Raw genomic sequence first — 18290 nt, 5'->3', positions numbered from 1 at the left:
TTTACTTTTCGTTATTATATGAATAGAATTTAGTTTTAGTAATAGCAGTGGTGGCAACTCTGCAAATACTTTGGCTAGGTAAGGTCTTAGGCACCAGATTATGAGCCTGTTTAAATGTATTTAAATGCATCCATGGCAATGTCATTATTAAGGACTTTCTATAGATGCAATTAAACTTTTCATTCTATGCTTATTCTTTATTCACTCATGAGAAAATTTATTTGTGGCATTTGACACATTTCAGTTCAGTATAGCATTACCTGTGTTAATAAGTTGCCCATTCTTTTAATGAATGGTAAATTTGCCTCATTGCCCCAAAAGTAATCTTTCTGCCATATATTTTTAAACAGATAAGGAACTTTGTGGTGCCTGGAATTCTAAGGCATCCAGTTTAGGAGCTGGTTAAAAGAGAAGTATGTATTTATTAATGACAATTGTCATTCTAATAAAAGAAAAATATACAGGCGTACTGGACAGCATAGAGTACTCTGCCAACACCTCAATCCAAAAACAATGGTGTTATATCAGCATTGTGCAGAGGAATTACATCGGCATTACAAATATTAAAAATCAAAGTGCAATCCGCAAGCACCTTCAATTGGTGTATTATTTGTACTTAATCCAAGTTAATATACCACCTTCCATCAATGGGATTAACCAGGATTTTTTAAAAAATGCAACTTTGATTAGTTTGCGGATCACGCTGTAGATCATTTACAATCCAGTTTTCTCTCAAGTCAATGTCAAAACAACACTGAATGGAATAAAAGCTGGGGCCGTCTGTTCAGTCTGGGTTTTAACTCTCCGGCAAAGAAATGAACTACGTGCGAATGTAACTTGTGCTTTCTGAACGGTAGGCAAAACACCTGTGTTGTCCACGCCCAGAAAGTTAAAGTAAATCATTTTTAAAGCACACTTAAATGTGCAGAAGCAGTTTATGGTCATTATGTTGTTTATTCAAAGTGTCAGCTCAGCTATTTTATGACAGCCTGGCATATACAACAGCAACTCGATACGCGTTGAGATGAAAAATACCTTGCCTCCCTTTAGTTGCTAACAGTCACTGCCAAACCGTGATGGCATAAGCTTCTTTCCATAAGGTTAATTTAAAGTGTATGGCAGTAACAATTTAAAACAAAAATGACACTTCTTTAGATCTCACCACTAATTATGCCCTAGGCCTATGCTACCTGCTCCTCACTGCTTTACAATGGAATGGTGTGCTTATTTAAAAATCACAAATCAAAGGTTACATTATACATACTGAACTGACAGAAGTGTTCCCTTTAAGACTAGAAATGTTCCACATGTAATGTTAATGTACAGTATTTTCCTTGAGATAGATTTCTTTAATGTTCTTCTTTGTTTCCCGTCATGGTTCCCTCCCCAAGTTAAGGTTTATATAACTGCTAGAAAAGCTGAGCTCAGTTCGGCTCAGCTTTGGGAGGGATCTTCCTTCTTGATGCACAATGTCACGGGCTCCCCGACAGTGCTGTAGCTGTGGGTTCTTGTGGAAACCTCCGTTTTGAAACTTGACTGTCCATTGTCTGGGGACAGCTGGACTTCGGTGCAGAAAGATGGCGTCAGTTTGAATGGGGGCCCTCCGGTTGAGGTTCCTGCAGCCGTTGCGTGTGATGCTGGCGTTGCCATTGCAGCTGTGCAGGACTCCGCAACGTGGAAGGAAATGTTAGATGGACCCCTGGACTGCATTCCTGTCACTCTAGATGCTGACATAAAGACACTTCCTGGATGGTGTCCTTCAAACTTGCTAAAAAAGGTTTGTGTTGGATTCGAAGCCACAGGTCTGCCAACGTTGAGTAAGACTGGCTTCCCAATGGTGGGTTTGTTGATTTCCGTCTGCAGCACAGCTATTTCGCAAGGTTTGTCATCTGCAGAGTTAGGATTGCCACATCTGTATGTTTCCCCTTCTTCAGGGACGTAATCTTCCAGGTCCTCCAAAGTTAATGCTTTCCCGTTACGGGTAAGGATTTTGAGGTTTCGGTTTTTGAGGTCATCCGACCCTCCCTGTTCTGGCTCATCCACTATAATGTTTTCCTCTGGAAGGCCTTCATCTTGCATGGGACCTGAGGATTCATCCTTGGCAGTCCATATCGTATTGAATTCCTTAACCTCTAGATCTCTATGTGTACAGCCATCCTTGCTCACCGCAGTTGTCTCAAATAGCTCATCCACAAAGGCAACAGCTGGTGAATCAACCTTATGAACACATTCTTCAGGGGAGCTTTTTTCTTCCAACCCACCATGAGAACTTTCATTTTCATTGCTCGTTGATGTTCCTTTGTAATCTGCTCCAGATATTTCAACATCTTGGGGCACGGAAGACTCCACATGCTCCACTAGCTTATTGTTTGAGTTATTTGTGTTTGGGTCATCTTCAGAGGAACGCCTGGGTCTTGTGCCAGGCCGGGAATAACTTGACGCGAATTCGCCTTTTTCTGATCTCGTAGGAGAAGCTCCTCTTTTCCTAGCTGTTTGGGTGGGCTTCTTCACGTTGAATTCAATTATTTCCTCTACTTCAACCCATTTCGGTTTCTGTTCCTCCACAGTGGTTTCCACAATAATACTTCTAACTGCCGCTCCTTGCTTTTCGTCTGGCTCCGTCACAAAAAGGGTGGGAATGGCTGCCTTCTGCATTGCCTCTGGGTCGTGCCTGTGGACAGGCTGCCTAAGCTTGCTCGCAAAAATTGGCTCAGGCATTGAAAACTCCGATCTTGGAGAGCGAGCAGAAGAATAGCCTGAAGGTGAGCGAGCAGGAGAAACTCGTCGCTTTACCCTTGGGGTCTTCACCACCGTCGTTATTGTTTCCTCTCTGACGATGAAAATGTCGGAAATTGTGTTTGGGTAGGAAGAGAAATGCTCCCTGCCCCGCCCCCTTCCCATCCTTTTGGGATGCACACCTCATCACATGCCAGGGCCAAAACAGAGCGCACAGCAGTGTCAGGGTTAGTCTTGTGAGCATTTCAGCAATGTGTGACAACTGATGTTTGAAAGGGCATGCATCAACATACCCACCTCAAATTCAGAAACAAGGTATCCAGTCAAACCAGAACACTATTCAGCGTCCCCGAAGACTATTACACTTTCCTGAACGTGTAGAATTGGACCAGTCAGGTTATCTATTTTAGCTGACTACTCTATAGAGTAGCTGTGGCTTGCAAATGTTGGGGGGTCAAGCAACACTAGATGTTTACATCTTCATAGCTACTACTCCCGATGGCTAAGCGCAATCTCCTGTAAGCCTGTGTGCACCAGTTGCTGGGGAACATGGGCGGGTGGGTGCTGTTGCACCATTTCCTGCTTTGCTGGTCCCTGGTCGACAGCTGGTTGGCCACTGTGTGAACAGAGACTAGATGAACCCTTGGTCTGATCCAGCCTGGCTCGTCTTATGTTTTTATGTCTTCGTTGTTTTTAAACTTCTGTTATTATGTGAGCCGCCCTGAGAAACTTTTGTTGCAGTGTGTCATGCCCCCTTCCCTGAGGAATGTTCTGATGAAGGACCAGGGGGCCAGCCTCCTTCACAGCCACTCATGCACTATCCTCCCGCAACACTGCCTCTAGAACATCCTCAGGAGAAGGAGAGTCCACGAGCTCAGGTGAGCCAACTTCCTCTTCAGAAGAAGACTCCTCAGGTGGGGCCATGACATAGGGGCCATCTCATGCAGACTATGGCCATAGCTAGACCTAAGGTTTACCCCTGGATCGTCCAGGGGTCAAACCTGTTCATCTAGGTGACACACAGGGGATCCAGTGCTCAGGCAGAGGCGAACCCAGGATGATCCCAGGATAAACCTTAGGTCTAGCTGTGGCCTTAGTTGCGCAGTTTTCTCACATCAACAGGCTTTCATAGAATCTGAGGACAACTCACTATGAGCCTGAGAACCACTTCTGGCGCACTAGAATAACCACTATTATTAATAAATAGTGGTTAATAAATGACTGATTATTTCAATTATAAAGATTTTTGCTCATATTTCACAAATCGGACATGTGGTTTTAAATTCTGTCAACATGTTTAGTCTCCCAAATTCCCCCTTTATGCTGAATTCCACCATCACCCCTTTTAAACTTCTGTTATTATGTGAGCCGCCCTGAGAAACTTTTGTTGTAGTGTGTCATGCCCCCTTCCCTGAGGAATGTTCTGATGAAGGACCAGGGGGCCAGCCTCCTTCACAGCCACTCATGCACTGTCCTCCTGCAACACTGCCTCTAGAACATCCTCAGGAGAAGGAGAGTCCACGAGCTCAGGTGAGCCAACTTCCTCTTCAGAAGAAAACTCCTCAGGTAGGGCCATGACATAGGGGCCATCTCATGCAGACTATGGCCATAGCTAGACCTAAGGTTTATCCCTGGATCGTCCAGGGGTCAAACCTGTTCATCTAGGTGACACACAGGGGATCCAGTGCTCAGGCAGAGGCGAACCCAGGATGATCCCAGGATAAACCTTAGGTCTAGCTGTGGCCTTAGTTGCGCAGTTTTCTCACATCAACAGGCTTTCATAGAATCTGAGGACAACTCACTATGAGCCTGAGAACCACTTCTGGCGCACTAGAATAACCACTATTATTAATAAATAGTGGTTAATAAATGACTGATTATTTCAATTATAAAGATTTTTGCTCATATTTCACAAATCGGACATGTGGTTTTAAATTCTGTCAACATGTTTAGTCTCCCAAATTCCCCCTTTATGCTGAATTCCACCACCACCCCTTTCCAATTCTGTGCAGTATTAACATGAAGCAATTATGTGCCAAGAATGAAAACCAGGTTATGTTGCTGTACTTTACTGAGTGCTTCGTTAAACCATTTCTTGATAAATTTAACAGCCGGGGGTGGGGGGGGGGGGAGAGAAGAGGAAGATAAGACCGCAAGTTAAAAGGCATGTTAGTACGCATTAGCAGATCTTTCAAAGGAGCGGTACGCAAAGATGGAGGCTTGTTGTTCCTATTGGGTTTGTGTTGGCCTGGTCTCCTCCAGCTGACTTGCAAGAGAATTTATCAGAGGAAGAACTAGAACGGGACCAAAACTGGGCCTACGTGCTACCATTGCTCTCCTTGCAGCGAGGAATTTCTACAGGTTTGTCCTTGGTCACCAACCTATTGCTTCCTTTTCTCATAACACAAAAATACCACAAGGTCTGATGGGATGGGAAGAAGCACACTTGCATGGCCGATAGACACAGGCTTGTTACTGGGACATGCAGAGGCAGCACATCACGGCACGAAGGTTAAAAAAAAAATAACACCACTTACATGATGATCGTTTTCTTGGGCACTTTAGTCTCTTGCTCAGTGACTACAAAGAAAACAGTATGAACAGCATGGGGTTAACCAAAGGCAAAAGCTGAAACGATTACATTAACTTTGTTAAGTGACTCAAGAAAAGAAAAAACCTTGATTGGAAAAAAAAAAGAATTAAAATCAAGAAAGAAAGAAACATACACCATCCCATCACTGCTTTCTGTGGTTATTTCGAGTGTTATTTCTAATCATCCCTACACCCTATTGGCAAGTTTGGATAGTCAGATCCACAAATCATTTAAGTCGGTGGTGTGCTCACACTTAAATCTCCATCACAACGGGGGGAGAAACATACTCCCTACCGCGGCTTCTCTGCCCGTGTTTTCGTTCCTCTTTCAAAAGAGGAAGTACACAAAGAGCACAAGGCCCATTGAGTCCGCTGTTCTAATGGCGCTGCTTCTCCTGCACACAGCAGGAGAGAGCAGCAATTCCGAGTTTAAAAAACATTGGACTTAGAGGGTTTTTTTGTTGCGCAAGGGAGGCCAGAAGGGACGGGAGGCAGACGACGTCATGTGAGGGACCTGAGCAAACTCCATGAGTGCCCAGTAACGAGCGTGCAATAAAACGCTCGTCGGATGGAGCTCTTAAACTGTCTGAAATCAATTGGAAGCAATAGGACCAGCATACTGCGCATTAATGGCATGTCATCGGCGTGCCAATGTAAGCTAGACCCCCAGCCATGGTCTACCTAGTACTAACCCGGTCTGCAGAAACAGAGATGCCAATTCCTATTTCCCAGGCCATCCCACACCAACCATGCTGATGGATTTTGCCTTTCCAGTAATGATCTGCCAGTGGACAAAACCATGGCGTGGAGGTAGGTGAAGGAGGAAGCCAGACAACGAGGCAGCTATTTGATCTTACATCAAACTGGAGGCTGATCAATGCTTGTGGGCAGTTAGTCAATTTACGTGCGAGGGCAGCGTCTTAACTGATTTGTGGATCGTAACTTACGGCTACTTAACGAATAAGCTTTGGGTGGCTGTGAATCTTTATGGTGATTATTTATTTAGTATGTTTATATCCCGCCTTTCATCAATGGTGGAACTCAAGATAGCATAAACAGGACTCAAGGAACCTGACCCTGCATTATTTCAGCAAGGCTGCTGCATTATGTGCTTTCAGAACGTGCCCTTGTAATATTAATTTGGTTCCTCACCCCCACCCCATAATGTCTTCTTCACACAGCGCATAGTTAAACTATGGAATTCACTATCACAAGATGGGGTGGTGGCCACCAATTTGAATGGCTTCAAAAGAGAGTTGGATAAATTCCTGGAGGAGAAGGCTATCAAATGGTTACTAGTACTGATGGCTCTATGCGCTACCTCCAGTTGCTGGGGAGCATGGGTGGGAGGGTGCTGTTGCACTGATGTCCTGCTTTGTTAGTCCCTGGTCAACAGCTGGTTGGCCACTGTGTGAACAGAGTGCTGGACTAGATTGGACCCTTGGTCTGATCCAGTAGGGCTCTTTTGTTCTCCTGTTCTTTGTCATATTTTGAATTGGAGCAGGGAAAGCAGAACAGCTGCTTATTTTGAATAAGGGAAAAGGAACATTGGATGGCCTTAAAAAAATGAGGGTCATTTAAACAGCACACTAAAGGACAATATCTTCAAATCATTTACACTTGAATAAGGCCACAATTACTCTCCAGAGAAATACACACTACAGGTAAAAATGTTTTAGCAAAAATGCCATGGTTTGTGTGGGGGGGGGGGAGGGATCCATAAGAAAATAGACCAATTTTACCTCTTTGGTGTAAAATTATACATAATTTCCTATATCCACCTTATAGTCTCTCTGTTTGCAGGTTAAAATAAAATTACTGCTCTGAAGGTATTTTTTAAAAAAATCTGTGTCAGAGCCAAACCCACTTTGGAATCATTTTATATGAAAGGGAGTAGAAAAATGTTTTGAATTAAGTGTTTCCTTCTCTCTCTCTCTCTCTCTCTCTCTGGGAGCTTGTAACTTATCTACACCTATATCACGGCTTTCTGTGAAGAACAGAAAGTGTTCAATGTCTCTGAAGCAGGAATTAAGCAAAGCAAAACATCACATCTCAGCCTTTAATGAGTTAGTAAGCTCTATGGGAAATTATTATATGTTTCTTAATATTACGTTTTAAATAATGCATTCAAGGCATTTCTCATGTCATTCCAGACTTGCTCCTATGTCTGCAAAACATCTTGGTGGCTTTCTGCGTTCTGTAACCTGCTAAGTGCTGGCAAGTCACAGATCTCCATCTGCTTTAAAGACATTTGCGCCTCTTTGCCAACATAGGAGCGTTTGGTCGGAATTCTTGGTTGCTATTAAAAACCCATAACATGAGAAAACAGCTTCACAAACACTTTTAAGCTTTCACGGGTTAGAAATCAGCTTCCAGAATCATGTGAAACGTGAGCACTTTTGTCAGCGTTCGCGCTGTGAAGCCACTAAATGCACAACAAGATGGCAAACGGCTGGTGAGCATGAAAATGTACTGACTGCCCATGTGGCAACTTTGATTAGCAACTATCAACAACATAATCAAGTATACCATAAACTGATGGATTATTCAGGCCCACTTTAATTTGATTTGTATTTAAAATGGAATTAAGAGATACAGAATATACTTAACACAATATTGTGTTAAGAGACACAATAGGGTTCAAATTCTTTGCAAGGGGGGGCGGAATACAGGAAATTAACATAAAGAAGCCATCCTTTTCTTTTACAATTTTCAGAACTACCTCCAAAAATTTGGGTCATGACATTTTAGCAGCATTTAGCTTTGCAAAGCCAAAGACCCTTGCAAAGCAGGTTAAAAGTGGTTATGTTCAAAGGCTAGCCACGGCATCTAACATGTTAAGCCAACTAATTCACACAATGTAGGGTGATAAAATGGAAGTGCGGGAAGAAAAATAAAACTCTCAGAACTCTTTCAGTTGCATAGAGGGTCGTTTCCAAAGAGACTTTATTATATATCCTGTAGATCCCCTATAGAAGCAAAATGTTATTTTCATTGTACATTTATCCAATACGTTATACCAAGACAATCAATGGATTTATTAATATCTGGTGTGACAAGGTGACTAAGGCAGAAACTTTCAAATTGATTCAACTTTAGGTTTGATTCAATGTTAGCTAATGGATAGAAAAATCTTTCCAAAACTCATTTATGGAGTTTACAAAAATCTATATTTTAAAACCACTGTTACAGTTTAGTAATTATAGCTGAAAGAAAGAAAAAAGAATAATGTTTTTAGGAAACGATCTTTCAATCCATCTTCCCTGCAATGAATAAAATTATTCACAACAGATTTACCACTATGAAGACAGACAATGTTGAAAGGATTACACTGCAAAATAATGTTCTTTAAAACATCTTGACCAATTAGATCCTTATGCATTTGTATATATAGCAAAAAAAAGTTACTAAAGGCAACAAATCAATAACAGTCAGGAATTGCAACCAAAAGATACAATCTTTGCACTTCGATCATTATTCAAGATGTACATTATAACTTAGAATCTGTGGTTCTTAACAGGCCTCAAATAAATGCACCATAAATTAACTGTAGGGAAAGGCAAGGTGTGGTCACCTTAACCAGTGCTCCTTTAAAGAATCACCAAAATAAACTAAACAATAGCCGTTTGCTAATAAGCTTAATAAAAACCAATTTAAAACAATTAAGCAGAACCACAGTACTAGTCAGATGAGACGAGATTAAAGTTCTCCATAGTAAAACAGAAATAAATGTGCATTCCTGCCAAGACAAAACCAGGAGTGCTTAAGAGTTTATTCAGACAATCAGTCAGAGCTTTTTCCAACTATACCTTTAACCTTTGCAGGACAGACCTGCAACTTCTGATCCAAAGGTTATCATGCGATATGCAGACCACATGCAATGGACGCGCGTTGAGAGAGGATAGGCTTCCTGCATGTGTGAAGGAATGACATGCTGCTGTTTTTAGAAGCCAGGAGAGATGTGTATTGCAGAGTGCACAATCTTTGTAGAACAACAGCAACAACAACAACATTATAAATTAGGGGTGTGCACGGACCCCCCGCTCCGCCCCACGGGCCGATCCAAAAATTTCGGATCGGCCTGCTCCGCCCCGCGCCACTCCGCCCATAGTCCGCTCCTCTTCGTCGTGGAGCACCAGCTCCGAATCGGAGCTCCGCAGTGGAGGGGAGTGGCGCCAGGTAAGGCCCCCCTCCTTCCTCTCCCTTACCTGCAGAGCCCGGTAAGGGACCAAGGGGGAGGGGGGGCCTTACCTGCGTCCGTCTGCGGTCCCTCGGCTTCTTCAATTGAGCCCGTGGCTCAACCAGGAAGTCTGGGCACAACTGCAGCCTAGACTTCCTAGTTGAGCCGCGGGCTCAATTGAAGAAGCCGAGGGACCACGGACGGACGCAGGTAAGGGAGGGGGGTTTACCGAGCCCTGCCGCCACCACCGCCCGTGCAGCAACGGCGGCAGAGCCCGGTAAGGGACCAAGGGGGGGTTACCTGCGTCCATCCACGGTCCCTCGGCTTCTTCAATTGAGCCCGTGGCTCAACCAGGAAGTCTGGGCCACAAGTGCAGCCTAGACTTTCTGGTTGAGCCGTGGGCTCAATTGAAGAAGCCGAGGGACTGCGGACGGACGCAGGTAAGGGAGAGGAGGGAGGGGGGGTTACCGGGCCCTACCGCTGTCGCCGCATGGGCGGCAGCGGCAGCGGCAGGGCCCGGTAAACCCCACTTACCTTTCTTGCGGAGCTCTGGATCGAGGCGAAGGATCCGCCTTCACCTCGATCCTCTTTGCAACGCTCCACCGGCCCCCCAATCCTCTTCGCCTCCGCTTTAAGGGGAGGCGAAGCACCCCGCTCCGCTTCTAATTCGCCGGTCTGATTAGAAGCAGAGCACATCCCTATTATAAATGAAACTATCGGAGAATGGAAGAGAGTTCTTCCATGGGAAAGAGGTAGACCTTTAGGTTAGCACCATTTTCTTAAAAGCTACATGAGCCCTTCTGCCATTGAGTGGTACAATTCAGGGCCAAACTACATATGACATTGGCCAGATCCTTAAATAAATGTGCTTAACCTGGTCATTTTCATTTCTAAGGGAAAAGCATAGATGGGTCTCCAACTCAAAATGTTCACCCAATCTAGATCAGGGCCCCACACCAGTTTTCTGCAGCCAATTCTCCTGGCTGTTCCATGTATAAATGTCATGTTTGATCACAGCGTGATTTGGGCAGTTTTCCCATTCGCCCAGAACAAACAGCAAGCCGAAATGCTAATAGGATTCGGATATGCGACAAGAGGTGAGATGAGGTTCGGAGGGTCCTAGTGATGTCAAACATCGCTTGTCTGCCCATCCCTACATAGCATCACTTTAGTGTAGCCCTGAGTTATGAGATGCTTCATAGTGCCTGGTTGCCCGTGTTCAGAGGAGGGCAATCAGGATGATCAGGGGTCTGGAAACAAAGCCCTATGAAGAGAGACTGAAAGAACTGGGCATGTTTAGCCTGGAGAAGAGAAGATTGAAGGGAGACATGATAGCACTCTTCAAATACTTAAAAGGCTGTCACTCAGAGGAGGGCCAGGATCTCTTCTCGATCATCCCAAGTGCAGGACACGGAATAATGGACTCAAGTTAAAGGAAGCCAGATTCCGGCTGGACATCAGGAAAAACTTCCTGACTGTTACAGCAGTACAACAATGGAACCAGTTACCTAGGGAGGTTGTGAGCTCTCCCACTCTAGAGGCCTTCAAGTGGCAGCTGGACAACCATCTGTCAGGGATGCTTTAGGGTGGATTCCTGCATTGAGCAGGGGGTTGGACTTGATGGCCTTGTAGGCCCCTTCCAACTCTGCTATTCTATGATTCTATTAATTAGAAGGATCAATACTGCATATTCCTGTTCCTTTCTGAGCCTGAAGAGGCAGCCCAAGTCTAAGCATATAACACCCATCATGGTAGCTCACTAGGCTAGATCCTGGATTGAGACCCTGAGTTTGCTGGTTAAGGCACTGGAGCTCCTGACAGGTCCATGTCCAGATTGAAGATCAGAGGTGAAAGATCACGTTATAGGACAGAGGGACATGATTGGACTTTTGATTCAACTCTGAAAGGCACTATAGAAAATTAAAGTGAAGCACAGCTGAAATGGAAGATAACTAGGGCTGTGCAAGCTTTGGATTCGGAACTCTGAAGAATGGTGGCCATTTTGTGTAGAATCCACCATTTTATGCACAGCTGTAGTGTGAAGAGAAAGAAAAACTCCTACCACTCCCAGCCTGCATTGCAGTCCTAACACTCCCTGCAGGCGTTGCAATCCTAACACTCCCAGCATGCATTGCAGTCCTACAACTTCCAGCATGCACCGGAGTTTCACTTCCCCCTTTTCTCCTGCCCAGCCTTATATGTGATTACACCTACACCTCCCTCCTGTGGAGCAGCCATTCAGGAGGCAGCAATTAGCATATGGGGAGGTGGAGTCAGGAGAAGGACTGGCTGGAGTTGGGAGTGTCTATAGTATGGGCTTAAGCCAACATGTCTTCTGATAATGAGCTAGCTCAGAAAGAACATGCTTGACTCCTGATGTTCTATGGACTGGTAAATGAAACGTTTGTCATAGAATCATAGAATAGCAGAGTTGGAAGGGGCCTACAAGGCCATCGAGTCCAACCCCCTGCTCAATTCAGGAATCCACCCTAAAGCATCCCTGACAGATGGTTGTCCAGCTGCCTCTTGACATCTTCCCAATGACCACAAGGTGACAAAAATCATTTGGGTGTGAAGGAACATGGTGGGCTGGATTCACCCATAATTCAACCTGCTCCTTTCTCGCTAGCTTAATTAGTTTAAAAAAAAAATCCTGAAAAGCTACAGTGAAGACCAGCTTTCATCCAGAACATCAGTTTGAACCCATCAATGTAATACACCACTGACTGAAATGATTTAGTGGCATTTTATTTCACAGCAAATAATTGTCCATATTCTATTTTTCCAGGCTCTGCTTGCAGAGTTCAAGTCCTGATTTGTAGTCAGTGCTATCACGGATGCTTAAAACTCTGCCCTTCACATGTTATACCCTGTCAGTTTTGCATTGCAACTTCCTACCAAAAGAACATCTACAGTTTTCAAAATATGTAACATTTAGGGAACCAAATTGAGCACCTGGCTTATTCTGGACTTAAACATTGTAATCTACATTATCTGATGCCCTATAATAGCCATAGCTTCGAAGCAACATTAATACCTCTTCAAAAAATGTACATCTTTCAGTAAAGAAAACTGATTGAATTAGTGATACTGTCTCAACAAAGATTTCTAGTTGAGTCTAAATATTGATTAACTGCCATTAACTCAAATATAGCTATCAACAGCTCCACTTGAGTTATAAATAAGTATGGGGGCGGTTCTGTCCTCCCACATGAAGGGAAGATCAACCTGATAAGAGTTGCTTTGAGAAGCAGTATTTGTCTGAAAAGTGAGATAAAAAATATTATTAAAAATAATAGACTAAAAAAACCCAAAACTAAATAACATATTTGAAAACTCCAGATCTGAGAATTAAAAAGGAAAAGGAACCAAATCTCTCACAAGGAACATAGTGCATTACGGTCTCATCTACACCAAGCAGGATTTTCCACTATGAAAGAGGTATGAAAGAGGTATATAAAAGGCAGGAGCCACACTGCTGCTTTCTAGCGGTATTGAAGTGCACTGACAACTGTTGGAGCCCATTGACACATACCATATACCACTTTCGTAGTGTTATATCCTGCTTGGTGTAGCTGCGTCATGGGCCCAAACAGTTGTCAGTGCGCTTCAGTACCACTGTAAAGCAGTAGTGTAGATCCAGCAGCGCACTTCAATACCGCTATAAAGCAGTCGTGTGGCTCCTGCCTTTTATATACCGCTTTCATAGTGGAATATCCTGCTTGGTGTAGATGAGGCCTATGTGATGAATAGTAACTGATGCATTATAGGCATACATTATTTGGTAAGACGGTGTGTCTTGACAACTGCAGAAAGGGATGGTTCTAAAGCTTGTCTTTTGATTATCTATTGGAGGAGTGGAAGCATAAGTCTCAGGACTAGATCAGGAATCCACTACCGGATGCTCTATGATACACATCTAATTAATACGAATGCTATCACTGAGAACATAATGGGCAGCTGATGAGGCACGTCCAACATGTGCTGCCCTTTCTCAATAATTCTACCTTTGAGTGGACACACCATGGATTTTGAGCTTCTACATTCATCAAAATCTGTCCCTCATCCCAACGCCCATGTCAAAGGTCCCAGGTATTAAGCACGCACAGCATAACAAAATGGAAGTCTCAATTAAAAGAGTTTAGATACCGGCAAAATCTGTGTACACAAACGAACACAAATGCTTTTGAGATGGAAAGGAAAGGAAAGGAACCTCTCATGCAAGCACTTGAGTCATTGCTGACTCCTAGAGGGATGCCTGCTTCCACTGACATTTTCTTGGCAGACTTTGTCGCGGGGTGGTTTGCCATTGCCTTCCCCAGTCACGGTTACCTTTCCCCCAGCTAGCTGGGTACTCATTTTACTGACCTCAGAAGGATGGAAGGCTGAGTCGACCTGAGCCGGCTGCCTGAGAACCAGCTTCCACTGGGATCGAACTCAGGCCGTGGGGAGAGTTTCGGCTGCAGTAATTGCCGCTTACCACTCTGCGTCACACGAGGCGCCACATGAGACAGCAAATATATTCGACTCTTAAGAAGGAACTTCATGGCATTGGTAATAAAAGGGCAGACTCCCAGAGCTGATAAAAAGGCCGTACCTTCAATTGTAATGGCTTGATCTGGTCTCCTCTCCTGGGCCAAGGCTGCTGCACTCTGGTGGTAAAGCTGAGCGCCGCTTTTTGCTGTCCCTAATCTGTTTGCCAGCTAAAGAGAAGCATGCAATGCCAGTTAGAATTCATGGGGATTTCTGGCGAAAGAAGAACAACTAAAAAAAGATATTATAGAGCTGGAAAAAGTGCAGAAAAGAGCAACTAAAATGATCAAGGTGCTGGAGCATCTCCCCTAGGAGGGAAGGTTACAACAGCTGGGATTGTTTAGCTTGGAAAAAAGAAGGTTAAGGAGGACCCTGATAGAGGTGTACAAAATCATGCATGGTGTGGAGAATGCGGATAGGGAGACGTTTTTTTTTCCCTCTCTCAAAATACTAGAACCTGGGATCATCCCATGCAGCTGATCGGTGGGAGATCCAGGACAAATAAAAGGAAGGACTTCTTCAAGCAGCACATAGTTAAACTACGGAACTCACTACCACAAGATGTAGTGTTGCACCAGTCCCACTTCCCCACAAAAGAGGAGGTCAACTTGTACTTTCTCTAAGCGAGTAAGATTCATAAGGAATCATTTACAATATCTTGAGAACATCACCTTATCTTGCAGCCCAGGTCTATACATACTGAATTGGAAGTAAGTGTCAAATTAGATTGAGGCATTGGGAGATTTATAACCTGATCTCCTCCAGTTAGGGTTCTGGAGCTGTAAAAAGGGGATAATCCTTCCTCCTGTCCTATTTTCCTAGTGTAAAACTATAAGTTTTCTTTCACAAGGGAGCAATTTTAACTAGGAACATGGAATGGGGAAAGGAATTGTTAATTAACACACAAACACACACACACATACCAGAATCCCAACACAATCTCCCACAATCCCAGACAGCTACTTTTTACTTTCTTAAACGTGCGGATGGGGTGGGGGGAATCCAATCACAGGGTTCCCTACCCCTGATTAATTTTAGCCCTAAAACCCATTGAATTCAATGAGGCCTGGTCCCAAGTAAGTACATATAGGAATGCAGCCCCACACATTTTATCCGTGCCATCTAGGAGAAATGTCTGCACTAAGACAATGTGCCCAAAAGATCCTGAAGCCTACGGGCTGCTCACCTCACACTCATAGAATCCCAGGTCGTCTTTACAGGCGTTTTTGATCACAAGAACTATAACGCCACTTCGTGGTTCACTAAAACTCTGGTGTTTATTTGGGTCTGTCAGTAGATTCCCATCTTTATACCACCTGTTTGGGAAAGAAAGAAAGAAAGAAAGAAAGAAAGAAAGAAAGAAAGAAAGAAAGAAAGAAAGAAAGAGAAACAAACATAGCCGGGTAAGACGTAACCCCAGAGGGCATGTCTCTTCTCGATCCTCCCAGAGTGCAGGACATGGAATAACGGGCTCAAGTTAAAGGAAGCCAGATTCCAGCTGGACATCAGGAAAAAATTCCTGACTGTTAGAGCAGTACGACAATGGAATCAGTTACCTAGGGAGGTTGTGGCCTCTCCCACACCAGAGGCCTTCAAGAGGCAGCTGGACAACCATCTGTCAGGGATGCTTTAGGGTGGATTCCTGCATTGAGCAGAGGGGTGGACTCGATGGCCTTGTAGGTCCCTTCCAACTCTGCTATTCTATGATTCTATGATTCTTTTAATCTTTGGTTTCTACCAGTACCCAGCCTAGTGTATGATCACCAAAAAGCTTATTGACACAGAATGGGACTGAGGTAAATTTAATCTAACAGTCCTTGCCCATGTTCCAGTGATTCAACCATATTATTATTATTATTATTATTATTATTATTATTATTATTGTTGTTGTCTTATTACTACTTCACCACAGTACCTGCCAGGAAAAATATAAAAAATTCTAAGTAACTTCCACACACCAGAATTTATTACCCAATTGCAGTATGCAAATTAGAAATCTAATTTGTATGCTGCATTAAAATGCCAACATTTGGGTTGACTGGATGTAGAATTACAATTCTTATTTAAGTATCTTAGGCCTTTGCGAGACCTACCTTAAAATCCGGGCGACAGGAGGGGAGAGCCCGCGATGCAACTATCATGGGCTGTCACCCTTGTCTACACGTCAGACGCGACGGGCTAAAGGAAAGACCCATCACGGCTGCCATTCTTTAAAAAAAAATTAAAGGGCCGGCTGCGCAGGAGCGCACAAACAACTAAAGGTAACATTTTCTTTTTTTAAAAAAAATAGATTTCCTCGCTCCCTCCACCCTCCGCCCCGTGTGCAGCTTCTCCTGGCTACGCGCGAGTAATTGTGTGGAGCTGGGAAAAGCAGTGGAACAGGCTACACGCTCACGGTCTCTGAGACTGCAGGAAAAATCAGGCTGAAAGGGGTAGGCTATATCCTGGGGCCAGGAAGGGTTGATCCCTCCCTGAGCCCGGGATCCCCTGTGTGTCATCTGGACGCACAGGGCTGATCCCGGGTATCAGCCTGGGATATAGTCTAGTCTAACAATGGCCCCAATCATGAAGTCAGGAAATATTTTCCAAAGCAGAAAGGCTGTGGGTGAATACTGTTGGGCCTTAAAACAATAGCCTGCATGTGGTTGGTTGGTTTTTCTCTCTCTCTCAGGGTGAGCTTTATTTCCCCCACCATCACATTGCAGGAGGGACATCAGAGAAATTTGTTTGGGGTGGTGGTGGAATTCAACGGGTTTTCTTAGACTTCATTTCTTTTCCCAGTGCAGCACCCAACTCAGTTGGCAATGAATTGGCCCAGTTTGCGGATTTTCCAGGTATTTTGCGCATTTTTGCAGGTTCTACAATTTGTGCAAATTTCTGAGTAATTGGAGCAAATTCGGTTTGTAATTTGTGCAAAATCAGATATAATTGGTGCAAATTGATTGGACAGTTGTGCAAATTGCAGAATCAGCAGGAAAATGCACCCCCACCCCAAAATTCCCAGAATTTGAGGAAAAGCCCACAGCTCAGCTCACAGACACAAAACGAGTCGACAGACGGTGGAACTTCGTTGAGTTCCCAACAAGAGCCATCCCTTCATTGCACACAAGTTATGCCTGCTTCCACATGAACCTACCCATACACTGTGCTCAACATCTAAGGTCCTCCTCCGAGTGCCTACTCCGAGGGACGCTCAGAGGACGGCAACAAGGGAGAGGGCCTTTTCAGTGGTGGCCCCCCAATTCTGGAATGATCTCCCCGACGAGGCTCGCCTGGCACCAACATTGTTATCTTTTCAGCACCAAGTCAAGACCTTTCTCTTCTCCCAGGCATTTAACAGCATTTAACAACGCTAAGTTTGTTTGTTTTTTAACAGACCCCAGAACTGTTATTTTTTAAATGGATACCGTTGTTTTTATACTGTTTATTTTTTATTTATTTTTTTGGATGGTTTTTAAATTTTGTATACTTTATAATGTACACTGTTTTTAACATTTGTAAACCTCCCAGAGAGCTTCGGCTATGGGGCGGTATATAAATGTAATAAACCAAATCAAATCAAATCAAATCAAATCAAATCCTGATTTACCTTTGGGTTATGGCCCTGCCCCGCCACTGCCACTTCAAATGGGCTGCCCACGTTTTATTGTTGTTGTAGCTGTTGTAAGCACTGCCCTATTTTCTCTTTTAAAAGGCCATTTATCACTATTGGGCGCTCACTCTGAAACCCCTTAACCATCCTTTCTTAAGCTGAAAAAACAGAGTTGGGCAGAGGAGGAGGAGGAGGAGGAGGAAGCAGCTTGATGACGTTGTGCCCCGTCTGGCTTCTACCGCAAACCGGCAGAGCTGGTTTGGAGGAGCAAGGAGGCAGCTGAGCTTGATCTCCTCTTACCTGACCTGTGGCGAAGGCGCTCCTTCAATGGTGCAGGTAAATTGTGCATCTTCACCATCTGCATAATAGGCATGTTTAACCTTGTTCACAAACCGGGGAGGCACTGGCAAGAAAAACGTGATGATATCAGAAACCACGTGACTGATGTAAACTGGAGCAAGGTAAGAATGACTGTTTTTTTTAAAAAAAAAATTAATTTATTATTGCATTTATATACTGCCTTTTTTTCCCACCAAGGAACCCAAGGCGGCATACATAATAATCCTCCTCTCCATTTTATCCTCACAACAACCCTGTGAAGTAGGTTGGGATGAGAGTCAGTGGCCCCGTTCAGAAAACACCTTAAACCATGGCTTT

The 18290-nt window shown here is 44.0% G+C and overlaps 1 protein-coding gene across 1 annotated transcript in view; it reads right to left on the bottom strand.

The window, feature by feature from the left end:
- Positions 1-1398: 1398 nt before the first annotated feature.
- The window catches only part of OBSCN (obscurin, cytoskeletal calmodulin and titin-interacting RhoGEF), a 244447-nt gene continuing 227555 nt past the window's right edge, over positions 1399-18290 (bottom strand). The window contains exons 87-91 of the mRNA XM_063122933.1: positions 17934-18036; positions 15228-15357; positions 14106-14211; positions 5274-5316; positions 1399-2830 (exon numbers count right to left, since the gene is read on the bottom strand). Of these exons, the coding sequence (XP_062979003.1) occupies positions 1435-2830; positions 5274-5316; positions 14106-14211; positions 15228-15357; positions 17934-18036 (1778 nt within the window). The 3' untranslated portion in view covers positions 1399-1434. The remainder of the gene's footprint in view (positions 2831-5273; positions 5317-14105; positions 14212-15227; positions 15358-17933; positions 18037-18290) is intronic.

Source organism: Elgaria multicarinata, chromosome 1 (genome assembly GCF_023053635.1).
Source record: "Elgaria multicarinata webbii isolate HBS135686 ecotype San Diego chromosome 1, rElgMul1.1.pri, whole genome shotgun sequence".
NCBI classification, from domain to species: domain Eukaryota; kingdom Metazoa; phylum Chordata; class Lepidosauria; order Squamata; family Anguidae; genus Elgaria; species Elgaria multicarinata.
This window is presented reverse-complemented; position numbering and strand designations above follow the sequence as displayed.